The 25564-nt window shown below is 39.0% G+C and overlaps 3 protein-coding genes across 4 annotated transcripts in view; 2 read left to right on the top strand and 1 right to left on the bottom strand.

Annotated features, from left to right (window-relative positions):
• Positions 1-576, top strand: part of LOC134671616 (probable tubulin polyglutamylase ttll-15) — a 41943-nt gene extending 41367 nt beyond the window's left edge. Inside the window, exon 7 of the mRNA XM_063529475.1 lies at positions 413-576. Coding sequence (XP_063385545.1) covers positions 413-526 — 114 coding nt within the window. The 3' untranslated portion in view covers positions 527-576. The remainder of the gene's footprint in view (positions 1-412) is intronic.
• On the bottom strand, positions 533-2993 carry LOC134671476 (integrator complex subunit 11). Its single transcript, XM_063529342.1, has one exon. It carries the CDS (start codon positions 2589-2591, stop codon positions 804-806), a length of 1788 nt encoding a protein of 595 aa, XP_063385412.1. The 5' UTR covers positions 2592-2993; the 3' UTR covers positions 533-803.
• A 174-nt stretch (positions 2994-3167) lies between these two features.
• LOC134671459 (GDP-mannose 4,6 dehydratase) lies at positions 3168-25482 on the top strand. 2 transcript variants are annotated; one of them, XM_063529321.1, is made up of 8 exons: positions 3168-3552; positions 16067-16261; positions 17606-17686; positions 18446-18605; positions 20987-21219; positions 22386-22601; positions 23111-23238; positions 23770-25482. In XM_063529321.1, the coding sequence occupies exons 1-8, from the start codon at positions 3484-3486 to the stop codon at positions 23846-23848; spliced, it is 1161 nt and encodes a 386-aa protein (XP_063385391.1). In that variant the 5' UTR covers positions 3168-3483; the 3' UTR covers positions 23849-25482. The 2 variants fall into 2 exon arrangements, with proteins under 2 accessions (XP_063385391.1, XP_063385392.1); XM_063529322.1 differs by having other exon boundaries at positions 3169-3552; positions 23111-23242.
• Positions 25483-25564: the final 82 nt, after the last annotated feature.

Below are 25564 nucleotides of genomic sequence, written 5' to 3'. Positions count from 1 at the left end.
CCTCACGCAATACCTGATAAAAAAACATCATGACAACTTGTATGTATAGTTCGTTTTTTTTAGCATTAGAAAAAAGGTAAACAATCTTGATATGTCTTTTAATTGAAAAACACATTTTTAAAATAAGTCACGGCAAATATGTAACAATTATGAATCTAATACGATCATTTATATTCTTCTGCTTTAATAATAGTTTTTATTTTTAAAAAGCGTTTTTCAATTAAAAGACATGTAAGATCGCTTACCTTCTTGCAAGTTCTTTCTAATGCTAAAAAAACGAACTACTTATAACTTACTTTCTACGCAACTTGATCGTACTGGCATATTTTAGTGCGTAGCAGCTTGTGGTAACCGTACTGATATGTATTATATTAGCACAATACCTAAGGAATCCCATTTATTTAAATTTCAGCAACCAGGAGCACAAGTGGACTACAAGCACCTGGGAACTCTCAGTGAAGCCAACAAGCTACAACATCTGTGGTATCAAGGAAAATGCAACATCGACAGCACTTGGTGTACATAAAAACAATTTGTTACTTAAGTTATTTAATAAACTTGCTCTTACAAATGTTACATATTTCGTACCCTGTACATTTTGTACAAACTAGAGAAAAATCACACTTAAGATAAATCACAATGAGTAAGTATGGATCAAATATTACTGAGTTTTATAATCTTAACTGGAAAATGAATTTGAATCTCTTACACCACAAATACTTTTTTTGAGAGCTTGTAACATTTTAAGCTTGTTCTTATTCCTATGCGTTCAGGCACACATACATTTATGCTTAATCTCAAAATTACTGAACCATAGACTGCAGCAATCCTAATATATAACTGCCGAGATCCTCATCCTGGTTGGTCCAAGAGACGTAAATATTTTTTGTAGTTTCATCGTCACCCTCAACTTTAATAAGCACGGATTCCACAGAGATGTTGCCATCAGATATAGTGATAGACCAACCAGATAACTTCTCCGTGAGTAAACCTTTCAACTTCTCTGCAGTCTTGAGGGCTGGACCCGGGTCGTCCAAACGCACAGTGCTTGTGAAACGGATGACATGCCTGTTAATGCCAATTTCATCACACATTTCATCAATGTCTATGAGAGAAAGTCTATTGTCTTTGACACAGAGAATTCCATTCACTACACGCCGTCTCTTTGGATCTGGTGGCTGAGCATTATATCTGACTGCTTCAGCTTTTAGTAGCCTTAAAGACACATCAATCGGGATTTTTGTTGGAGTAGAAATGGTGCAAGTTTCTCCATTGGCAGGCATGTAGCAGTTAATCTTGAACTCCTTTTCAATTTTGTCCTTCAAAAACTCCATTTTCTGAGCTTCGCCATGTACTAGAAGGACATTCTTCGGTTCACAATATTGAATCAGCTGCATGATGCCTTTAGCATCAGCATGGGCAGAGAAAGACATGTATTCTACTGCCATTTTGACTTCCACCACCTGACGGTTTTCAAATTCTACTTTTTTAGCTCCATTCAAAATCTTATGACCAACAGTTCCTTGCACACAGAACCCAGGCATGATAACCATATTTTGTTCATAAGGTGCCCATTTCTTGAATATGTTTAATGACAGTCCAGCATGTAACATGCCCGGAGTTGCAAACACCACCATTGCACCAGGGTTATCTATGTATGACTTATCAAAAGGTTTAATATGTTTAAAATCAAACATGTTTCTCTGTACAAAAGTCTTTCTGATCTTCTGATTTGTCCATGTGATGAACATTTTGTAGTAATTGTTTGCTTTTTCTGTGAGGCCTAAGGCAAAGTACACTGGGCATTTAAGATTCATCCGTTCCCAGTATGTTTCCAACAATATACAGAGTTCCTGGGCACGGCCGAGAGCAAAAACAGGGATGAGGACCTTACCACCCTTTTCTACACACTCATGGACTTTCTTAAGGAAGTCTCTTTCACGGCATCTTTTGGAATCTCTGATAGTAGTGGCATAAGTTGACTCTGATATGAGCAAATCAGGTCTGCACTTGTCAATCCAAGCAGCTCCTAAATGTCTATCCGGAGTCATATTGTAGTCACCAGTGTAAACGACAGACTGAGATCCAACTCTGATCCAAAACATAGCAGCACCCAGCACATGTCCAGCATAGTACGCCTTTATTTCCAAATCATTGTCTACCATCACCGACTGGTGCAATGTTACCGCAGTAACTTTCTTAATGCAATCTTTTATCATTTGAGATGTGAAGAAGTTAGATTCACCTTTTCTCTCCACTGCAACTTTTCTCATGTCCTCCAGGAGTATAGGAGCGATGGCTTTTGTAGGATGTGTCATGTAAATCGGCCCAGTGTAACCGACCATCTCTGACATGTAGGGCAAAGCACCACAGTGGTCTAAATGGAAATGCGAGATTATGACGCAATCGATCTGGCTCGTGATTGGACCTTCAGGGACAATGTAAGAGAAGTCCGGGAAGCGGCGTTCGTCATTGTAACCCATATGCATTCCACAGTCCAGCATAATGTTCTTCCCTCCCATGGATAAGAGAATACAGCTCCTGCCGACGTCCTGGCCCGCCCCCAGCGGGGTAATCTTGATGTCAGGCATGACGTTAACACGAACTTTATCCTGCTTCTACACGATGGCGCAATAATGCGGTCCACCTTCGTACAAACAAATTACCGCTCAGCAAAAGGTTAGCTGTCGCGGGTGATCATTAATAACTCTTAAGATTCTATTCACATGCTCGGACACGATATGAAGTAACTACCTGTCCTTCGAAGTGGTAATAACCTCTTCTTTTATCAAGTTTACGTGTTATCACAAGCTGATTTTGATGTAAGCGCGCAGGTCTTGTCTCAGCACTTTTCTCAATGTAAGAGAATATACATTTAATTGCGCACTGTACAATAATACAGTTTAGACGACGACGTCGATAAATTAAACAAACATTGAATTACAATTTGCAAAGTTACAGCAATAAAATTGACATAAATAAGATAAAAAACTATCCGTCAAAATCAAATCCTCACTATAAAGCAACTATAAAGCCACTAGCACACGCTGAAACCATACATGTCTTATCGTGTATCGTTCGTTTTCTATACATTCTCAACGTTTAATTCAGTTGCTCAAACACAACAACATTGACATTTTTCAATGACATTGACACTAAACTGACACAAGTATTTTAAAACCTATTTCCAGAAGCAGAATTTGTTTCTTAAATTCGTGATATTTATATTTTTATACACTAACATTTCCTAAAACGCGAGCATTTCCTATATTAGAAGTTATATTACTTATTATTTCACCTATTAAATCCATTACTATCGGTTGTAAACCGTTACTTCGCACGATAATGTTAATTGAGTATGAGTGTTTGTGATAAGCTTATCAATCCGCATCAAGCGTCGCCGGCTCGCGCGGTGAGGACGTGTACACTACGCCCTGTGCCTTAAATATTTTACTCTCTACAATAAAAAAAAAAACAAACAAAATGTCCGGAGAAGGTTCAAACGGCGATGGAAACAAGAAGGTAGCTCTTATCACCGGTATCACAGGACAGGTAAGTAATTGAATATTCATTTCGTTTACGATGTTTTGGGTTTTTCCAAGAAGAAAAGAATTGTTTCTTGTACAGTCGATGTCAAAGATATGTTTACATTTTTCGCCTTATTACGAAGGAGTATGGTTAAAAAGTGTAAACATATCTTTGACATCGACTGTACACTACAATCCTATGTTCAGCAATTTTAGACATCTACCTAATATTAAATTTTTCCTCTACTCTTATTCTAATGGTAAATAGAAATACTCCTTAAATTAAAATTTCTTTAATCAAAGTTCACTACCAAAGTACAATACCAAAATGTAATATTATCAGCTAGCAACTAGTTGTTTATGATAAGGAATTTAATAATACTTGAGCATTGTGTATTAAACATAGTTGTAAAATATGAGTAGTAGGTATGGGTTTATTTTGCCATAAATATTAGGAAAGTGATCTTTGACTGTTTGTTTCGTGATATTGTTGTGGGATTTCCATTCAACAGTTGATCTCTGGCCTAATGTTGTGAATGCCGGGGAATTTCAGACTAATTTTGTATTTAATTATGGGAAAACCCAGGCCTACATTTATCTAGAGCATTATATCCACTCTAGTTGAAACTTTGGAATTTATATATGCCTACATTGAAGTATTTAAATAGGAATAGAATAATGTCAGTTGACCGTCCATTGCCTGTTTCCGTCCACTTGGCTTAATTCTGCCTTGCCCCAACCGGGTTTCATATGACGTTTATATTTTTGTATCCATCCATCTTTTTTTTTTTGTAAAGTGGACAAAAATAATAACGGAATGGTACCCGAGGGACGGGACAAGAAAAGAAGGAGGACAATTTAAACATTGGGAAGACGACATAAGAAAGATAGCTGGCCCTACATGGAGACAAGCTGCAAAGGACAGGATAAAATGGAAAGGTTTAGAGGAGGCCTATGTCGAAAGACAAGCTGTAAAAAGGAAGAAGCGAAAACCGGTTGCCGATTCACTTAGTTAAGGAATTAGATATATAATATATAGTGTAGTATAAAAGAAACATAGTGCAACTTAATACTTATATTATTATTATGTTACACAGCAATAAAGGCTTATTTAGTATGAAGATAAAAAGAATAGTAATGGACACATGCCTTCTGCCTAGTTTACTATACGGATGTCAAACGTGGACTTAAACCAATAAGATCAAACAAAAAATAAACACCACACAACGAGCCATGGAAAGAAGCATACTGGGAATAAACAAAATGCACAAAATTAAAAACGACACTATAAGAATAAAAACAAACGTCAAAGATGCGCTCACACAAGCCCTTAAGCTCAAATGGCAATGGGCAGGACATATTTCAAGATACACAGATGACAGATGGACAACACTAACAACAAGATGGAAAGGACCATTACCAGCGAAGAGGAAAGCTGGCAAACCAGTCAAACGGTGGACTGATGACATAGTAGAGGTTGCAGGAAAAGACTGGATGTACAATGCCAAACACAGACATTTATGGAAGAAATGGGAGGAGGCCTTTACCCAAACGGGATCCATACCTCACGAAAGGAGGAAAAACAACAGAAACAACAGCATAAAAACATATTTTAACAGAAACTAAAAAATAGAGTTATGGAAATAAAGAGGCTATAATAATAATAATAAAGGCTTATTTTATTTATTTATTTATCCATCCATCCATCCATTTCAGCCTATATACGTCCCACTGCTGAGCACAGGCCTCCTCTCATGCGCGAGAGGGCTTGGGCTATAGTCCCCACGCTATTTTTGTATACCTTTGTATATTTTATTTAGCATGAATAAAGCTGGGGGAATAAAGCTATGCCAAGAAGGCAGACTGAAATAATTATTAAAAATTAAACTTAATAAATATTAGAAACCTTTACTACGAAAAACTATTTAAGGAATAATAAAGGCTTAAATAAATAAAATAAATAAACTTAATAAGGAAAAATATTAAAACTAATTGATAAAAATGAAATCTGAATTTATTTAAATGTAATATGTACTGAAATTTTATTTTTTGGTCAATAACGGCTATTCTATTCTAAGCATGAATAAATGAAATGAAATATCCAAATCCGAATCTGTGTTCGGGTCCGGAACTGCGTTTGGGTCCGGATGCGCGGGCCTCGACTCCACTCGGGTATTGAGTAGAAGTCGTTCGAGTTGCAACAAATAAGTACCATACCAAATAAGTACCAAGAACAGAATTCACTAATAGCAATTATTCACGAATAATTCAATTCGTCACTCTTATAGGTACACAACACATCGAACCGCCATCATACGTCGAGAAATGAATGAATGAATGAATTTATTTATTACAGACAACATTAGGGCCACGGCCACATATTAAAACGTGTGAATAAGAATATTAAGATCCTTGGTTCCGAGTACTCGGATAGACGAATCATAAAATTTGGCGTCCCGAATGCGGCCGAGTAACCCGGCAACGGGGCCCCGGTGACAGGTACACGAAACTCGGACATGACGGCGAGTCCTAACCTAATTAAAAACCGGGCAAGTGCGAGTCGGACTCGCACACGAAGGGTTCCGTACCATAATGCAAAAAAAAAAACAAAAAAAAAGAAAAAAAAAACGGTCACCCATCCAAGTACTGACCACTCCCGACGTTGCTTAACTTTGGTCAAAAACCACGTTTGTTGTATGGGAGCCCCATTTAAATCTTTATTTTATTCTGTTTTTAGTATTTGTTGTTAATATAGCGGCAACAGAAATACATCATCTGTGAAAATTTCAACTGTCTAGCCTAGTGACAGACGGACGGACGGACGGACGGACGGACGGACGGACGGCGAAGTCTTAGTAATAGGGTCCCGTTTTACCCTTTGGGTACGGAACCCTAAAAATATTAACACATTTTAGTAAATGAATGAAATGCGATTCACGCCGTACGCTACATACAACTATGGAAGATGAAATTATCTATGAAAAGGGACCTTATTCTCAATGGCGCTTACGTTGCACAGTGTCGCGCGGCATTGTATTTATACTGGAGCATCGATAATAATGGCGTAAGCGCCATCGACAATAAGGTCCCTTTTCATAGATAACGTCTCATATTATTATGCACCGTACGACATCTTCCAGGCACCTATCTTGAACCGTTTAACTAGTTCTAGTACCTGATAAATGCGAAAGCGGAAGTATAGACAAGTTAACTTCCGCTCGAACCTTGTAATATTTATTTGCCATGAAACTTTTTTGTTTAAACCCAAAAACTCATCGAGTTCGAGACTTCCGAAATCTAAAAAATCTAATAAAAACTGTTTGTGAATTCGCATCGTCTTAATTATATTTGTATTGTCTACATTTCTACGTGCTCCGTGCCTGACTATAGGGTCAAGGAGGGTACAGTGGCTGGAAAAAATAACCGAGTACAGTGGCTCACATAATGTCGCCGCGTTTATTAATGAGGATGTAATAGACGACAAGACTAACAGTTGATATTGAATAGAGTATCCGCACTTAGGTTTTGGAACTGCAATTATATATTTACATAAATCTTTGTGAACGTTTATTAACATTGTAATCTGACTCAAGCGACCCGTGGCTTCCGCACGGCTACGGTCTAGCCTCGCCTCGACGAGCTATTGACATCGCGGGGAACTAATATTACCACAACACGGGGTCATGGTAATGTGTGCTATCACTACATTGATCACTTGTATAACATACCCCTACTCGAGTCATATTTGGTTGGGACCATTGGTCCCCACAGGTCTCCTCCAACCCCTTACAACCTGCCCTGTTATTGCCTCACTTGTCTTGACTTGCTTTGAGTATCACACTCTGCTTGTACTACATATTGCTGTTCCATAACCGTTAGTGTGGACTTGAATACTTGGTATAAGATTGGTTCTACAGTTCATTAGATAATAGCATTTGTATAAGAAACTTACCAAATCTGATGATCTACTATTCTTTATTTTATTACTCACATAACACACCAACCGTTTTTCACTTTGAATAGCGTCGCAAGAACATTAACTTTTTTTTTCATCGACAAACCTAGAGGTCAGTGTTGCCAGCAGGGTTGAATATACGTCAAAATTTATAAAGTAAATGTTGTGCAACTTACCAATTGTTTGATACTCGCGGTTCTCCGCGACATTCCCCGACAACAGAGAGTCTACTGCAACAGGATTATCAGGTTGCGGGTCCATTCGGCGATTTTTTCCTTCGCTCGGATGGCTGCTTGTCTAACTGGCGTTGATCTTTGGACAGCATTGTCCCCCATGTTGGATGTGTCTTCTGCGGTTGGTTCCGTCACAACTACGTCATCGGGCTCTGACATACATTCGTCCACTTGATAAGTTAATTCTTCATTAGTTGAATTGGCTTCCTCTGCCGAATCAGTCACTTCTTTGTGGTCCGGATCAGCTTCCTGTCCCGGATGTTGTTTTGGGTACTCGGAGCTTTGTTGTGGAACTTGTGGGTTAATGTTGATTGGTATTGGTGTTGGCAAACTGTTGATCTCAACTTGGTCATTATTTGTAGGTAGATCCAATGGAATAGGATTAACCGGATTTAAAATGTCCAAAGATTGAGCGTCTTCAGTGCAGTTGTCAACTTCTAGTGGGTAAAGATGACCGACTGACCTGGTATATTCTGTATTACCCACTTTCACTTTTGCTACACGGCACTGTCCATCCTGACTTTTTATTAACGAAGTTATCCGCCCCACTTTCCAGGTATTCCTACTCTTCAATTCCTCTTTTATCTGTACTATGTCTCCAAGTTGAGGTGTCCGGTCTGACGTTACTCGAGGTTGTTTTACTGATCCCCGATGTTTCTCACGAAGACTAGTCAGATATCGTTCTTAAAACATTTTCTTAAATTCTGCTAAGATTGACTGGCCTCGTTTCCATCCTTGGATAAGATCCATTTTTGTAGCAGTCCCATCAACGTCTATAACATCACTTGAGGGAGTCAATTCCAAACATTTCCCTAGAGTCAAAAAATCTGCAGGTTTCAGGACATACTCCAAATCAGCACCTACATTTGTCAAAGGTCTTGTGTTGACCACTGATTCGACTTCTTTGATAACGGTGACTAACTGACTGTCATTCAATAAATGTTTATCCAAAGTCCTTCTAAGACAGTGCTTTACAATTCCAACCAGCCGCTCATAAAATCCGCCATGCCACGGGGCTAACTGCGGAATGAACTTCCATTTTATTTTATTTTCGGTGCAGTAGCAGTTAATTAGTATTTCGGAAGTCAGCTTAAATTGCAAAGCGTTGTCTGATATAATTGTATTTGGTGTACCTCTAGCTGCCACCAATCTTCTTACTGCAAGGAGACACTCCTCTGCTGTCAAGTCTTTCACTAGTTCTAAATGTATCGCACGAACTGCCAGACAGGTGAACAAACAGACCCATCTTTTTTCCCGGTTTCCATTCATGGTGATAACATACATTGGCCCGAAGTAATCAACCCCAGTAAACGTAAAGGGAGGACTATAATTTACTCGCTCGGGAGGTAATGCTGCAGTTTGAGGCAATTTGTAGGGTCCTCCACCTTGCTTCAAACATTTCTTACACTTTTTAATGACCTTCATTACTTGAGCTTTTCCTTGCGGGATCCAATATTGCTCTCGAATAATATTCAAAGTATGAGGTGGACCTACATGGTAGTTTTTTTCATGTACTTCTTGTATAACTCTGTTGGTAAACTCGGAGTTTTTGGGAATAAGTATTGGGTGCTTCTTGTCATAAGACCAGTTCGTATGTTTCATGCGTCCACCACACCGCAAGATTCCATCCACATCTAGGAACAGATCAAGGCTTCTCATTAACGCTGTCTTCTTTCCGTTTATCTCGTCAGGGAAATGTTTCTTTTGTACTTCCAAGATTTCTGTAATACCGGTGACAGTCTCAGTATCATTAGTAATTACCCCCTGATCCACTCCTGTGAGGTTGTCTGGTGGATCTACAATACCAATTTCAGGCTCTTTGTTACTAGTAACTTCTGTTTCACTTCTGCCATCTACTTCCTGAATTTCTCCCGTAAGGTAAGCAGGTGGGTCTACTTCATACCCTTTCTGTACCATTTCTGGACCATCTATTATGTCCAGGACCTCCCCGGCCGAAAGAAAAGTATTTTGTTCTAAGTACCTGTTACTTGGCCAGAACTTTGAGTCTTTAACGAGGAAATGTGGGCCTGTAAACCATAAGGCTTGCTTTTCTTCCCATAGTTCCGGACGTGTCCCTAAATCAGCTGGATTTTCGTTAGTGTTTATGTAGCAGAACTCAACATCCTTTAGTTGATTTATTTCATCTATGCGTCTCTTTACGAAGGGTGGCAGTAAGTGGTTAGTTCTAAGCCAGTACAGCACGACCTGGCTGTCCGTCCATAAGTACTGCTTATGAATTGTCAGATTTAGGCTACTCTTTAAGTACTTAAGTAACCTACTTCCTATCAAATAGCCCAATAGTTCTAGACGGGGAATCTTCAAGTTTTCTTTGTCTTCTACAGGCGTCACGCGTGATTTTGACATTAGGAACGCAGTCTTAATAGTCTCTCCACATTGGGTGCGTAAATACGCAACAGCTGAGTAAGCGAACTTAGAAGCATCGGTAAAGACATGAAGTTCATATTGCATTGCGCCTTCCGGCATGTCTTCAGCCACATATCTAGGTATCTTTATATCTTTTGCTGTCTTTAATTTCTCCACAATGGATTTCCATTTTTGAACAATATTCATTGGTAAAGGTGTGTCCCATTTAAATTTCTGGATGCACAAATCTTGAAACAGTAATTTAGCTGGTAGAATAAGAGGCGACGCAAAACCACATGGATCATAGACACGGGCAAGAGCTCTAAGGATATCCTTTTTGTTCAGTTCATCTTTGGCTTGAGCCTCAAGCGCCTTATCTTCCACTTTAAGTTGTAAAGTGTCATCTTGTAGGTTCCAAATGAGACCAAGAATTTTCAATTTTCCTGTTTGATTTCCCAACTGGTTCTTAGGGATCTTCTCCATAAATTTACTGTCATTTGACACCCAGTCTCTTATATTCATTGAGAGCTCGTTAAATACTGTCCTGGTTTCATTATACAAGCATAAAGCTTCATCTAACGATTCAACAGATGTCACTAAATTATCCACGTAGCACTTGTCAGCTATTTTTGTGAGAAGAGCTTCATTTGTTTTGGTTATATGGTATCGAATTGATGCTGTTAGTAAGAATGGACTAGAAATTATGCCAAACGGGATTCTACAAAATCGGAAATGTCGTAAATTATCATCTGTTAGTTCTTTACTAGGGTCCTTAACCCAGAGAAATCTTGTCACGTCTCTGTCTTCATTTTGAAGACCAATTTGTAAGAACGCCTTCTCAACATCTGCAGTAATTCCTACTTTGCCGGTTCTAAATTTAATCAATAGTGCAGTGAGATCTTCTAGTAATGAAGGACCCCGGTACATACATTCATTTAAACTATTGCCGTCTTTTATCTTTGCTGACCCATCATAGACGATCCGCCCGCTCTTTCCTTCTTGTTTTACTATGTGATGTGGCAAGTAGTGAACAGGAGGACTTACTTGATAGATAGGTACTGTTTTAAGTTCTATTTCTTCGATTATTTTTTTATCCAATTGTTCCTGTATAATGCGGTTGTACTCGTTGAGCGTACTCTCATCAGATCTCCGTAGCAAGCCTTTTAACCTGCCATAGGCTAAACCATAATTTGTTGGTAAATCAGGCGGGTATTGGATCCACGGCCACTTAACCTCATATCTGCCATTGTTATAACGTACCGTTTCATTGAAATATTTAACAGCTTCTTCTTCTCTGGTTGTTTTTGGAGAATCTGTTATACCAATGCTTTCTAAACTCCACAGGAATTTCATGTCAATACTTCTTAGCGGTAGATCAGGTTCATTAAAGTATGTACAATCCGTATCATGGCACTGACAGTAGTATGTAATGACTGATAAGGTATTATGTTCTCTGTCTTGTTCACTATTCCCGGATACAATCCAACCAAAATCTGTGTTTATAAAAATCATGTTGTCCTTTTCAATGCGCTCGTTTCGTATAAGCGAAAAATAATAATCATTACCTATAAGTAAATCAACATTCTCGCCCCTGGTGTCATCATCTGCTAGAAAATCTATGGGCTTCTCTATATCAATCTTCACAATAGGAATCCTTCTTGTTATATGAGGTACTATATTGATTCTTAAATCCTTAATGACGTCTCTTTTTGTTTTAATTTTAATTTCAGCTGATGGGCTATATATAGTTTTCGGTGAAGTTGATGAGAAAGTATACATTGTGAGAAAATCTTCTCCATCTGGAATAATGTTTAAAGTATTTGCTATTGCTGAAGTAATGTAGCTACGTTGTGATCCACCATCCAAAATCAGTCTGCAAGGTAGTTGTTTATTCTTGTTGTGGATTGTCGCCACTGCCATCTGTAAAAATGATGATGTTTCTTTAGTAGTAGAATTCAAAGTATCAGTCTCTGCTATGACAGCACTATTAATATGTGTTGGCTCACCCTTTTCAGTATTTTTGATTTCAGGCTTAGTCTTCTTAAATTGCTTCGGGCATAAGGCACTATTATGATCATCCTTGCAGAAGTAACACTTCTTTTTTATTCTACACATCGACGCCGTGTGTCCCCGCTTGAAACATTTGAAGCATCTACTCATATTCTTCAGTTTATCTTTCCTACCCTTTATATTTTCTACCTTACGGCATTCGTTACTGTAATGGGTTCCTTCACAAAAGATGCAACTTTTTCGCATTTTTTTAGATGGCTCATTACCACCTTTCTTCTTTTGATATGAAATGTACTTCCTTTTAGATCCCGTCTTTGCTACTCCTAACAATGAAGCTGTTGATGGAAGCGCTGGTGATGAGCTTGATGTAACACCACTTGCAATTTGGCTATCTTGACCGGAACGCTCCATCGCCGTTATCACTTGTTCGAGTCCCATCCGCAATTTTTCAATACTTTGATCTTGAGGAGATAATAAGTGAACTTGGTATATTACCTTCTCCGGGAATTTATCAGTCAATAGAACACGAAGATGACTACTGTTGATATCCTCTCCGAGGTTGTGTAGCACGCGTAAGTGTCTCTCGAGGGCATTTATTGTTTGTCTACAGCTAGTAGCATCATTGTCACATTTGTTTATATTCATTAGGGCTTTATAATGAGCATCAATAACTTTCTCCTTTGTCCCGTACCTTTCCTTCAACATACTGACCGCAACTTCATAATTTTCATTTGTTATGGAAATCCCTTCAATTGTTTCCAGCGCAGCTCCTTGTAGAGAGGTAATTAAATACGACAGCTTATCTACATTCTTTAGGTTTCGTGTCCCGACATTGGCCTCAAAATGGTCCCAAAACTCAGTAAATCTAAGATAATCTCCATTGAATTTTTGGAGTTCCAATTTCGGTAACCTTGCTACTTGACTATTTGTTCCTTTCTGTTCCTGGTCATTATTGGTATTTAACTCCATGTAAGTGTCTAGACGGGATAGGATATCTTCAGCTATTATTTGGTCCTCCAAATACTCGTCTGAAGTGCTGCCAGTACTACTAATGAAATTTAGAGTCTCCCTTTCCAAAGCATCAACTGCCCGCTTGATTTGTATGCGAATTTGCATAAGGTCCGTTAACTGTATCTCTCTCCCTGACAGTATTGTTTCAGCATCTGCCGACAACTCCTTCAATTTTCGATGTCTAATCTTCACTCTCTCTTCCATTTTGATGAAAATTTAATTACCTGGAAATAACGAGACGCAATTTGGTAGATTTCACGCTAACAAAATATTAATGTCTCATTCTTATGGTTCGGGTATGGAATTTAAGCACGGACTCCTTTACTTGAAATCTTTATTGACTTTACGTCATACGTACATGTTATAATTATAATACATAATATTTATTCATTAAATTATTACTAAATAGCTTCACACATTGATGAAAAGCCAGCATCAATGATGATGACCACGAGCACTTTCTTCCGTTCATTTCACACCGGGTCTTTTATACATACTTTACTTACCACAATTCACACTTCCTTATTTGATCAAAAATCACAGTTTTTTCTGGTAACTATCACTTTCTGTATTAACTAAAACTCAAATTTCGATAACATAAAAAACTTCAAGTTTGTTTAATTTCGTCCCGTCAATGTCAAAGTGAAAAAATTTCATTTTGACAACCAAAAAAGCGGCAATAGTGATGTGCCACTCCAAACGTAAAAAATCGATTGAGAAATGGATGCGTTCAGGAACACGATTAAGGTTGAAAGATATTAAAGTTTTCATAGACGCAATTGATATCGTACTGAATATCAGTCCGAATGAGAGGCATGTATCATTCCAACACGCTTACTCTAGAAATCGAAACGCAAAGCAATTTAATAAAGAATATCGTAATAAGGCAATAATAAAACAAATTTTCATTGTGTATATATTTATTATCTTCTTTTTATTATCATTATCATAAAATTGTTGCATAATTATTGTTGTTATTTAAATGATTAACCTAGAAACCTTGCACAACATTTATAATTAATATTATTATAATTTCATAACACTTAGTTTGTACTTGCTGTACTCTATTCAGAGTTCGCCTGACACACAAGAACTATGCAACAATCATATAAAATTTTATGCACCACTGAACCCTAGAAATAAAGTGCATCAATGATGAATACTTACTGAATTGTACACATTCACCTAAAAATATGGGAAATTACAGACACAGCAAATATAATTAAAACATATAATAGTTAAATCTGGGCAATTTCATGTCGCTGTGTGGGAACTTGAACTTTGATTTACTTGATTAATTGACTAGCCACTATTCTTCTTTAATAGTGTCCGTATAGACTTATGTTCATTGTTGTTGGTGTTCGGAGCCACGTTGTTTTACGGCTCTTGGTGAGCCAACATGACATCCTACTGAACCTTGTGGAGCTACTACGAGCCTGTCTGACGGAGCCACTACTGGCCTCCTTGTTGGTTTTCGGAGCCACGTTGTTTTACGGCTCTTGGTGAGCCAACATGACATCCTACTGAACCTTGTGGAGCTACTACGAGCCTGTCTGACGGAGCCACTACTGGCCTCCTTGTTGGTTTTCGGAGCCACGTTGTTTTACGGCTCTTGGTGAGCCAACATGACATCCTACTGAACCTTGTGGAGCTACTACGAGCCTGTCTGACGGAGCCACTACTGGCCTCCTTGTTGGTTTTCGGAGCCACGTTGTTTTACAGCTCTTGATGAGCCAACATGACTCCTACTAGACATTGATGGAGCCTATACAGGCCTCCAGACTTTACTTGTTACTTGGAATCTTTAACACAATTACTACTAGTAAGGTAACTGAACACAAAGATCCAGTTCCCATTTTTCTGTTCCCCCACAGCAAACATGAAAGATCCCCGGCATCTCCACCAATTAATCTTGTCGCCGCGTTTATTAATGAGGATGTAATAGACGACAAGACTAACAGTTGATATTGAATAGAGTATCCGCACTTAGGTTTTGGAACTGCAATTATATATTTACATAAATCTTTGTGAACGTTTATTAACATTGTAATCTGACTCAAGCGACCCGTGGCTTCCGCACGGCTACGGTCTAGCCTCGCCTCGACGAGCTATTGACATCGCGGGGAACTAATATTACCACAACACGGGGTCATGGTAATGTGTGCTATCACTACATTGATCACTTGTATAACATACCCCTACTCGAGTCATATTTGGTTGGGACCATTGGTCCCCACAGCTCTCCTCCAACCCCTTACAACCTGCCCTGTTATTGCCTCACTTGTCTTGACTTGCTTTGAGTATCACACTCTGCTTGTACTACATATTGCTGTTCCATAACCGTTAGTGTGGACTTGAATACTTGGTATAAGATTGGTTCTACAGTTCATTAGATAATAGCATTTGTATAAGAAACTTACCAAATCTGATGATCTACTATTCTTTATTTTATTACTCACATAACACACCAACCGTTTTTCACTTTGAATAGCGTCGCAAGAACATTAACTTTTTTTTTCATCGACAAACCTAGAGGTCAGTGTTGCCAGCAGGGTTGAATATACGTCAAAATTTATAAAGTAAATGTTGTGCAACTTACCAATTGTTTGATACTCGCGGTTCTCCGCGACACATAACCTAATTCTAACAAGAAAGAGGCTATTTGCTTCCGTGCTAATACAACAGAAATAAACATTCAGTAATCGATCAAAATCAAACAGACGAGCAACGGTTATTCTAAAACGTACGGGTGCAACAGTTTACAGCGATATTTAGGCGACTGATCCACTGTTTGCGATGATCCACTGTTCCCGCCTTGACCCTAAGAATAATAATAGTAGTAGTAGTAATAAAATACTTTATTGTACAAAAAGAAACATAAAACATGAAAGAGCACACATCATTAGTACAAAGGCGAACTTAGTTATCCCTTAAAAAATAACTTAAGTGTATCATTTGACCCCCAGGACGGTTCCTACCTCGCCGAATTCCTCATCGAGAAAGGCTACACGGTCCACGGGATCCTCAGACGCTCCTCGTCTTTTAACACGGGCCGCATTCAGCACCTCTACGAGAGACCGGCTTGTCACACTGGGGGACGCATGCATTTACACTACGGGGATCTTACTGACACTACCTGTTTGATTAGCATCATTGTCAAGGTAGGTACATAAACAAATTAGCGGAACTGTAGATGCGTACCTGTGCGTAGATATTAGTGGTGCGTTCCTAGTATTAGTGTTTGTCCCATAACCTATCTATATAGTACTTATATAGATACTACTTATAAATACGATGAATTTTTGCATACGAATATAAAGGGTCGGCAATGCGCTTATGACAGTGCTGCTGTTGACGTAATTTCTGGACGACAATGGCGGGCTTAAACTGCAAAACCGATAATATACATAATATAATATGTTAAGTGTCCTTGACCGCATTACATAAATTAATTTTGATCACACCTTACCTACCAGCCTCTGCCTGTTATAATAGCATGAAATGTATTTCAATAAATACAGCAAGGTTGAGTGAGGCATGCTTTCATACCTGAACAACAGTGCGATTACACGCTTTACGGATTACGAATCGTTGTTTGCGAATCGTACACGTTGATATGGTTTATGATTCAATGTAATTCCGAGCCGTGGTCATTTTTACGAGGGATTTAGGTATGTTTCGCGTCTTGAAAACTAGCCCCTTGTGACGGCGTCAGAGAATGATGAGCAGGAACTCATCACAGGGAATACAACCTTGGATGAAATATATCCTTGGAAATAACTATTTTTAGTTAAGTCTTCCAAATTTGGCGGTTTCGGTATAACAGTGAATCGCTTTTCATTGCAGGTATCAAACTAAATATAATTGGATATTATTAGCTTAGCACTTTTGCATACAAACTTATATGCAGGGGGGACAGTGGGTACCTTTTCTCTGCAGCTGATAGCATAAACATGTGTATACGACTGTCGTATTGTTTTCGTATTACGACACATACCATACGAAAACAATTAAGTAGTGGAAAAAACAGGCGGCCTTATCGGTAAAGAGCGATCGAAACGTTTTACGTGCGTACGTTCAATTATTATAGGGTAGGGTCTCGAAATTCACGATAACGCACAGTTCCAAGACCTTGTCCGGAAACGCGCAAAGAGGCACAATCCACCTAATGTTACTGGCGACATGGCTACCTATACTGTAGCTGCCGCAAATGCGGTCGCAAATGCCGGTCCCGGTTTGGCTTATACTTACAGCCACGAGAGACGTTGTTCCTCGCATACAGACGCTGCATAAATCATCTGTCAAGATGTTAAAGGCCTCATGACGTAATAAAGAGAGGGCTGATTTAGACGGCGAACGAACACGCATGCGATTTTAGTTACATTGCGGACTGTTGGTTACGTTCAATTCAACCGACCGATCAAAACCCGCAATGTAATGAAACTCGCATGCGGGTTCTCGCATCGTCTAAAGGAGCCCTAAACATCCGAATTTTTTTTTTCCAGACTCGACCAAAGGAGATCTACAATCTCGGAGCGCAGTCACACGTAAAAGTGTCCTTTGAACTGAGCGAATACACGGCGCAGGTGAGTTTCAACCATCTCTTCGTTTCTTCTTTCCATCCTGGGGTGTAGGGCTCGAATCATTTTCTTCCACTGATTCCGGTCCGGGCAGCTTGGGTAACCTCCTCCCACCCCATCCCCAATACACCCAGCTCTTGCTCCACAGAACGGCGCCAAGTAGATTTAGGGCGACCATACACTTCGATAAATTAACATGTCAAATTTCAACGACTTCTTAATTTCAAGGTTTAATTCCGTTAAATATTTTATGACCGGCGGTTTTTAATTTGGGAGCCTAAGTTATCGTCGAGATCTATTGTATTGAAAAGTTATTTAAAAAATAAAATTAAAAACTTGAAACACTATAGGCACAATAAAATTGTGTCGCTTACTTAACTTCAAAGTCGGGTAAATCCATTCGACCCTCTCAGCAAATATGTACCCTATTACCTTTTCTTAATACCAAAATCGCATAATCTGACAGATGGATTTAACCGAGTTTGAAGTTAAGCGACTCATTTATTTGTGTATTTTAAAACTCCCTAAGTGTAAGTCTTGTAAAGTACATATAATTTTCTTTCGGTAAGCGACATTTAAGTTAAGTGCTAACGGCATACTGTTTTGTGAAGTCGGTTCTTTAGTATTAGAAGTTATTTATAGACATTTAGCGCCACCTGCAGCTTCCCACTAACCCGGGGTTAACCCGTTAAACCATTAATCCAGTGTACCCCGGGTTATTGGGATGGTGCAAGTGACGCTAAGTGACCAAAATCTATTTTTTAGGTGGACGCACTAGGTACCTTGCGACTACTGGAGGCAGTCAGGGCCGCAGGCTTGGAGAAGGAGACGCGAATCTACCAGGCCTCCACCTCGGAGCTGTACGGAAAAGTGGTCGAAGTCCCGCAGACGGAAAAAACGCCTTTCTACCCGCGATCACCTTACGGTATGTTCTACCTACTTAGCCCCACAACTGGGGTAACCCATAACCTTAGACGGAACTATAAGTTGTAGGTGGTCAGTCGGCGCTACAGGCTTAGAAAACGAGAGGCGAATCTACTACACCTCGGAAAAAACGCCTTTTTACCCGCGATCACCTTACGGTATGTTCTACCTACTTAGCCCCACAACTGGGGTAACCCATAACCTTAGACGGAACTATAAGTTGTAGGTGGTCAGTCGGAGCTACAGGCTTAGAAAACGAGAGGCGAATCTACTACACCTCGGAAAAAACGCCTTTCTACCCGCGATCACCTTACGGTATGTTCTACCTACTTAGCCCCACAACTGGGGTAACCCATAACCTTAGACGGAACTATAAGTTGTAGGTGGTCAGTCGGAGCTACAGGCTTAGAAAATGAGAGGCGAATGTACTACACCTCGGAAAAAACGCCTTTCTACCCGCGATCACCTTACGGTATGTTCTACCTACTTAGCCCCACAACTGGGGTAACCCATAACCTTAGACGGAACTATAAGTTGTAGGTGGTCAGTCGGAGCTACAGGCTTAGAAAACGAGAGGCGAATCTACTACACCTCGGAAAAAACGCCTTTCTACCCGCGATCACCTTACGGTATGTTCTACCTACTTAGCCCCACAACTGGGGTCATGACCTTAGACGGAACTATAAGTTGTAGGTGGTCAGTCAGAGCTACAGGCTTAGAAAACGAGAGGCGAATCTACTACACCTCGGAGCTGTACGTAAAAGTGGTCGAAGTCCCGCAGACGGAAAAAACACCCTTCTACCCACGATCACCTTACGGTATGTTCTACCTACTTAGCCCCACAACTGGGGTCATGACCTTAGACTGAACTATTAGTTGTAGGTCAGGTTGAACTAGTCAGAGCTGCAGGCTTAGAAAACGAGACGCGAATCTACTACACCTCGGAGCTGTACGGAAAAGTGGTCGAAGTCCCACAGACGGAAAAAACGCCGTTTCATCCACGATCACCTTACGGTAAGTGCTAATATTTCTGTCAGAACTGATATCAAAGCAGGAGTTTCCTTACAATATGACATAATTTTAGTGATTTTGTATTTGATACCCTAGTATTTTTTTACGGTTCAGTACCCAAAGGGTAAAAACGGGACCCTATTACTAAGACTCCGATGTCCGTCTGTCTGTCACCAGGCTGTATCTCTTGAACCATGATAGCTATAGACAGTTGTAATTTTCACAGGTGATGTTGCCCATATAACAACAAATACTAAAAAGTACGGAACCCCCAGTGGGCGAATCCGACTCGCACTTGTCCGATTTTTTTTTGGGTACCTATCTACATACCTAAATAAATATGTGTCGAAGCCCCTAAAACTTAAAATGATATTGTTTTCTCAAACATTTCTATCCTAAACCCTAATACGATAAACAAAACTTAAAATAGTCGTGGCAACATTATTCTTAAAACGCATTATATTGTTAGAATTGATTTTTACCTCAAATATCACCCAGTAATGCAAACCATTGAGTAGAAAGTAAAATGAATACCCTCCGGATGTTTCACACATTTGTTTTTGGATTCTGTGTATTCGCCAAGATAATGAATGCAATGGAAAACACTGGCTTTACTTGGGAGGTGAATTCTTTCCATTTCGCGCAATCGCGTCCGTTCACTATTGTATTGAAAAACCAGAAATAATCTCTTTTACTGGTTTGATTCACTTTCTCGGGTGACTGAATTTGACAGCTAATGTAGATGGCGTTGTACTACTCGGTACATTGTATTGTTAAAAAGTTGACATTTAACAATTCTGACCTGGCCCCAATTTCACCAACGTGACAGGTCCGACAATTGTCGACATCACTGTTACTAACGTCACAGGCCTCCATAGGCTACGGTAACCGCTTACCATCAGACGGGCGGTGTGGTTGTTTCCCACCAACATGTTAATTAAAAAAAAAACTCCACTATATCGCCAGTTAATATTAAGTACTTATTTTGCGAAGCTATGAAGCTAATGACAGTTGTCACAAGAAATACGACAATTGTCACGAAATTCCGACACAGAACTCATTTGCTGTCAAGAATTACCGAAAGTTCTTTGAAATCTTGTGACAATTGTCATCATTATCATCATAAACATCGCAAGAGAAATACCTGTTTTTTGCCGATATAATAGTTTTTTTTTAATAATTCAATGATGGTGACAAACAGGAATACGGCCCGCCCGATGGTAATCGATAACCGTAGCCCATGGATGCCTGTGACATCAGCAACAATGAGACTTGTCGAATTGTCGCGCCTGTCACGTTGGTGAAATAGGGGCCTGACGTCATTGATTCAAAACTGTTCTCTTATAAACATAAAATTCCCATATATTCCAGCCTGCGCAAAACTCTACGGCTACTGGATAACAATAAACTACCGCGAGGCCTACGGCATGTTCGCCTGCAACGGCCTCCTCTTCAACCACGAGAGTCCCCGGCGAGGCGAGAACTTCGTCACGAGGAAGATCACCCGAGGCGTCGCGAAGATCACTTTAGGCCTCATGGAGTATATAGAGCTGGGGAACCTGGACTGTAAGCGGGATTGGGGGCATGCCAAGGATTATGTCGAGGTAATTATATTCGTTTCTTTAAATAAGTCTCTTCAACCACAAGAGTCCACGGCGAGGCGAGAACTTCGTCACGAGGAAGATCACCCGAGGCGTCGCGAAGATAACTTTAGGCCTCATGGAGTATATAGAGCTGGGGAACCTGAACTGTAAGCGGGATTGGGGGCATGCCAAGGATTATGTCGAGGTAATTATATTACTTTCTTTAAATCCTATAGGTCTCTCCAACCACGAGAGTCTGCGACGGGATCTGTGTCGAGGAAGATCACCCGAGGCGTCGCAAAGATCACACTAATTAGGGCTCATGCTAGAGCATACACGGTGTAACATGATGAAACCGAATAATTTTAACAGCTTATTCCTGATCATATTTAGAGACAAAAATGTCCTATAAACTTTTTTTGAAATACGCCTGAGATAATATTAATTTTATAAATAACAAGTTTTTATTGTTACATAGTGTAAAATCCCTATTTGATGGTGATGTTGCTGCATAGCATATAGAATTGGGTATTAATCTGGACTGTGAGAAATAATCTACTTATCAGCAGTGATAACAATAATATTATGCCAAGCAGTGCAGATATGTGATTTATAAACATCGGAGTTTTCACACTGTTATGTTAAGGCCCCGTGGGGTCAGGTTCTTCTCTCACTGAGAATCAATAATATCAATATTTATAAAAGTAATTGATGAGTTCGGTTCAAATTAAAATTGCGCATTTTAGAAGCAATTTTCATATTTTTAGCCTTTGTACAAAAATTGTTAACATCATCGGATTTATAATTGGAAAAATATATTATTTTTAGCTAGGTTAAGGTTATGTTTTCGTTTATTTTTGTTTGCCAATGTAGGCATGTCATCTTGGAAATTTTAATAAATCACATTAAGTCACAATTTATTTTCTTATCATGTACATTCATCTCTAATCCGTATACTGAATGATCTTTAATCATGTAGCTCTGTTTTTGTAATACTAAACGTCATATTTTGAAATTAACAATTGGATTAGCCGATATACTCCCAATTTGACCAGTTTTGTACTAAAATGACTGTTAGATTGGGTAATAAATTTGTTAGTCGAATCGTCATTGTACGTACAATCTCGTATAAAACATATTTGTTTTGGTTTGTGGTTATAGATCCTAATATTTCTATCCTTTTCCAGGCAATGTGGCTGATGCTGCAGCAAGACGAGCCGGAAGACTTCGTAGTGGCCACAGGAGAGACGCACAGCGTGCGCGAATTCGTGGAGAAAGCGTTCGCGGTCGTCGGACGGACGGTCGTGTGGCGCGGTGCCGGTGTGGACGAGACCGGACATGACGCCAAAACCGATCAGCTGCTGATCAAAGTGAACCCTAAATACTTCAGGCCGACTGAAGTGGTGAGTTTCTTACTTTATTTACCATTATATTTATAAGTTGAGAGTGACAGATATAGTACTACAATATCGCGCTCATTCGCGGTTGTCGGACGGACGATCGTGTGGCACCGGTGTGGACGAGACCGGACCTTATACCAAAACTGATCAGTTGCTGGTCAAAAGTGAACTCGAAATATTTTAGGCCTACACTACTGAAGTGGTGAGATGCCCTATTTGGTGTTCCTACTTGTAATTAATTAGTAATTACTTTGTTGTGTTTATGTATTTTTACGGCAAAGAAATATTTTTCTAATAGTGAATATAATCAGGCGTTACTTTGCGGAAATCCATATTAATCAAAACCAAAATATTACATTAATTGCATGTACGCAAGTAAGTATAGGGCACTGATTGACTAGCACGTTATCTTTACGCGGATTAGCAAAGTAATATTTTGGTTTTGATTGATATTTTTCTATGCTATTCTAAATATAAATGGCGTATTAAAGTTAATATCAATTTTGTCACAGGACCTCCTTCTCGGCGACGCATCGAAAGCGAAGGCCAAGCTCGGGTGGTCGCCGCGAGTGTCGTTCTCGGAGCTGGTGCAGGACATGGTGCAGGCCGACCTCGCGCTCATGAGCAAGGACCCGGAGGCGTAGGTACCTGCCACTTTACATCGAGAACGTACTCAACCTTGAAAATGAAAACCTAGAAAATGGAAACCAGGTTTCCATTTTCTAGGTTTCGAAACATGTCGTGCGGGTGACTGTAAACACGTGGGTTAGACCGCAGAATAAGCTGTACTGTAAATATATATGTCGACGCACAAACCTTGTATGTATCCCTACTGAGCAGCAGAAGTTGCTAAGTGGGCGAGGTGTTCAAAATTACTTTGACGCGCTCTTATTCTCATAACAATAAAGTCCCGTCAAGATCATTATGAGCACCTCGCCCGCTTTCAACTATTGCTGCTGACTGTATGAGAGAAAGAATTTTCAAAACTGACGTATAATAAAAGAAAATTATTTATTCTATGTATGATTTCGTGGTTGATCCCATAGTAAAAGTTGCTCAGTATAATCCCAAAATCTCCCTGGTAACGGGAATGCAGTTATTTTTTAGCCACCCTGTATAATGACATCACAACATACAAATTCCTCAATTTACTTTTACAATTGAATTGCAGAAAACTGGGCCGTTCAAATTATGTGTCCCGGGTAGATGTTGACGCCATCGTCTCTCATCATCTGAGCTGTGCAGCCTAAATGCCTGGTAAATTTTGGTAATACTTTTTATTTTCAATAATACGTACAAAACGGGGCTATGACTGTTAGGAAATGCCTTGTGGCAGTAAGTCCGCAGTGTTTGTGTGTGCAATAAAGAATTAGATAGATATTATAAAATACTGTAATAACTATTGGCCGTTTTGCAATGTCAGTTTTCATTTTCAAGTGAATTAATTTATATGAGATATGCATTTCACAATTTATAAAGATGTATGTATTTATTTGATGCCGATGCCGTATAATAGTTATTTACGATAAAGTGAGGAAAAGAGGAAATTGGAAACGAGTGGCGAGAAATTAAAACACGGCCGAAGGGATATCACTAGGGAATTACTATTCGCACGTGTATCGACGTATCGTACAACGTTTTATAGCACATATGGCCCTCTAAATTTTCGACATAGGCACGGAAAGTGCTTATTCTCGCACTAGTGCGGGAAAGTAACACCATATGTACTAAAATAGTACATTTCGATGCTAGTGCGGAAGGTATGTCATTACTTCACGAGTACCGAGATATCTTGGCAAGACTCGGGACGAGTGAAGAATGACATTTCCGCACGTGTATCGAACGACGTTTTTTAATACAGTTGCGAAAAAATAAGAAAAACATTGTTAATCGTACACTAAACAAAAGTGGTAACAGTGACAGCTCGGTTAGACGTCGTCTTTAAGTATATTATATCTATGGGCGTTTGGCAGCTATTCCGTTCCATTCAGTCAACTTATTAAGAACGGAATTTTCAATATTGAATATTAAAAAATAAATGTGTTATAATGATGAAGAGGTAAGTAATTAAATATGAAATATGTAATATTTTTCGTATTCTTACATTAACGGTAGGTTTTTATGCTGATTACGACGTTTAAAGGAAACTAATATTAACACTCATCAATAAGTAGTCGTGAATTGGAACAAGTATAAATTTAAAAAAATTGGAAAAGTAAAAAGCACTAGTTCGAGATAACCAACTTTCCGCACGCTAAACAGCTACGTAAAGTAGCACTTTTTGAGCAACTGTATTAAAAAATAAATTTCATTGTGTGTATAGTGCCCGATCGGCTAATTACGAATCATGACAGTTGAAAATACCCAAACAACTGTTGTCTGGCAGAAAAAAACGGGTGTATATGCCTACAGTGGTTGCCTATATTGGTGACAACATTTATTAATTGATAATTATAGTATACTGGTTTATATTACTTGTTACTTCAATGTTAGCTATAAGCTATAATTTGTATAATTTAAAGTATTATTTTAAGAATTTAAGCATCACAAGTTTTTATCTTTTTTGTGTAATTTTTCTTTGCCTGCTCGTAAAAATATGTACAGGAAAGTACATAATTATATAATAATACGTCACTATTATAAAATATATTTGCAATAATATATATCTGTAACATTCCGTCAAGCGCTTTATATGTGAAGTAGTTAGTCAAAAGAGATGATAAAAGTGTTTAATTTATAGAAAAATATTTAGATGCGTAACATGATTTATTGTGTAAAATTTAAAATCATATAAAAATATGTTATTTTCATCTCTCGCTGGTCTGGCTTTAGCTGTGTATATATTATTGTGTAAGTAACTTTTGTAACGGAGTGAATTACAAGATAGATCACATCTTCGTTTTTGTATTATTTATCCCTTTTTTTCTCTTTTCGTAAGTGAAAACGACAAAAATAAAGTTCAAAAT

The sequence above is a fragment of the Cydia fagiglandana genome, chromosome 15 (genome assembly GCF_963556715.1).
Source record: "Cydia fagiglandana chromosome 15, ilCydFagi1.1, whole genome shotgun sequence".
Taxonomy (NCBI): Eukaryota; Metazoa; Arthropoda; class Insecta; order Lepidoptera; family Tortricidae; genus Cydia; species Cydia fagiglandana.
This window is presented reverse-complemented; position numbering and strand designations above follow the sequence as displayed.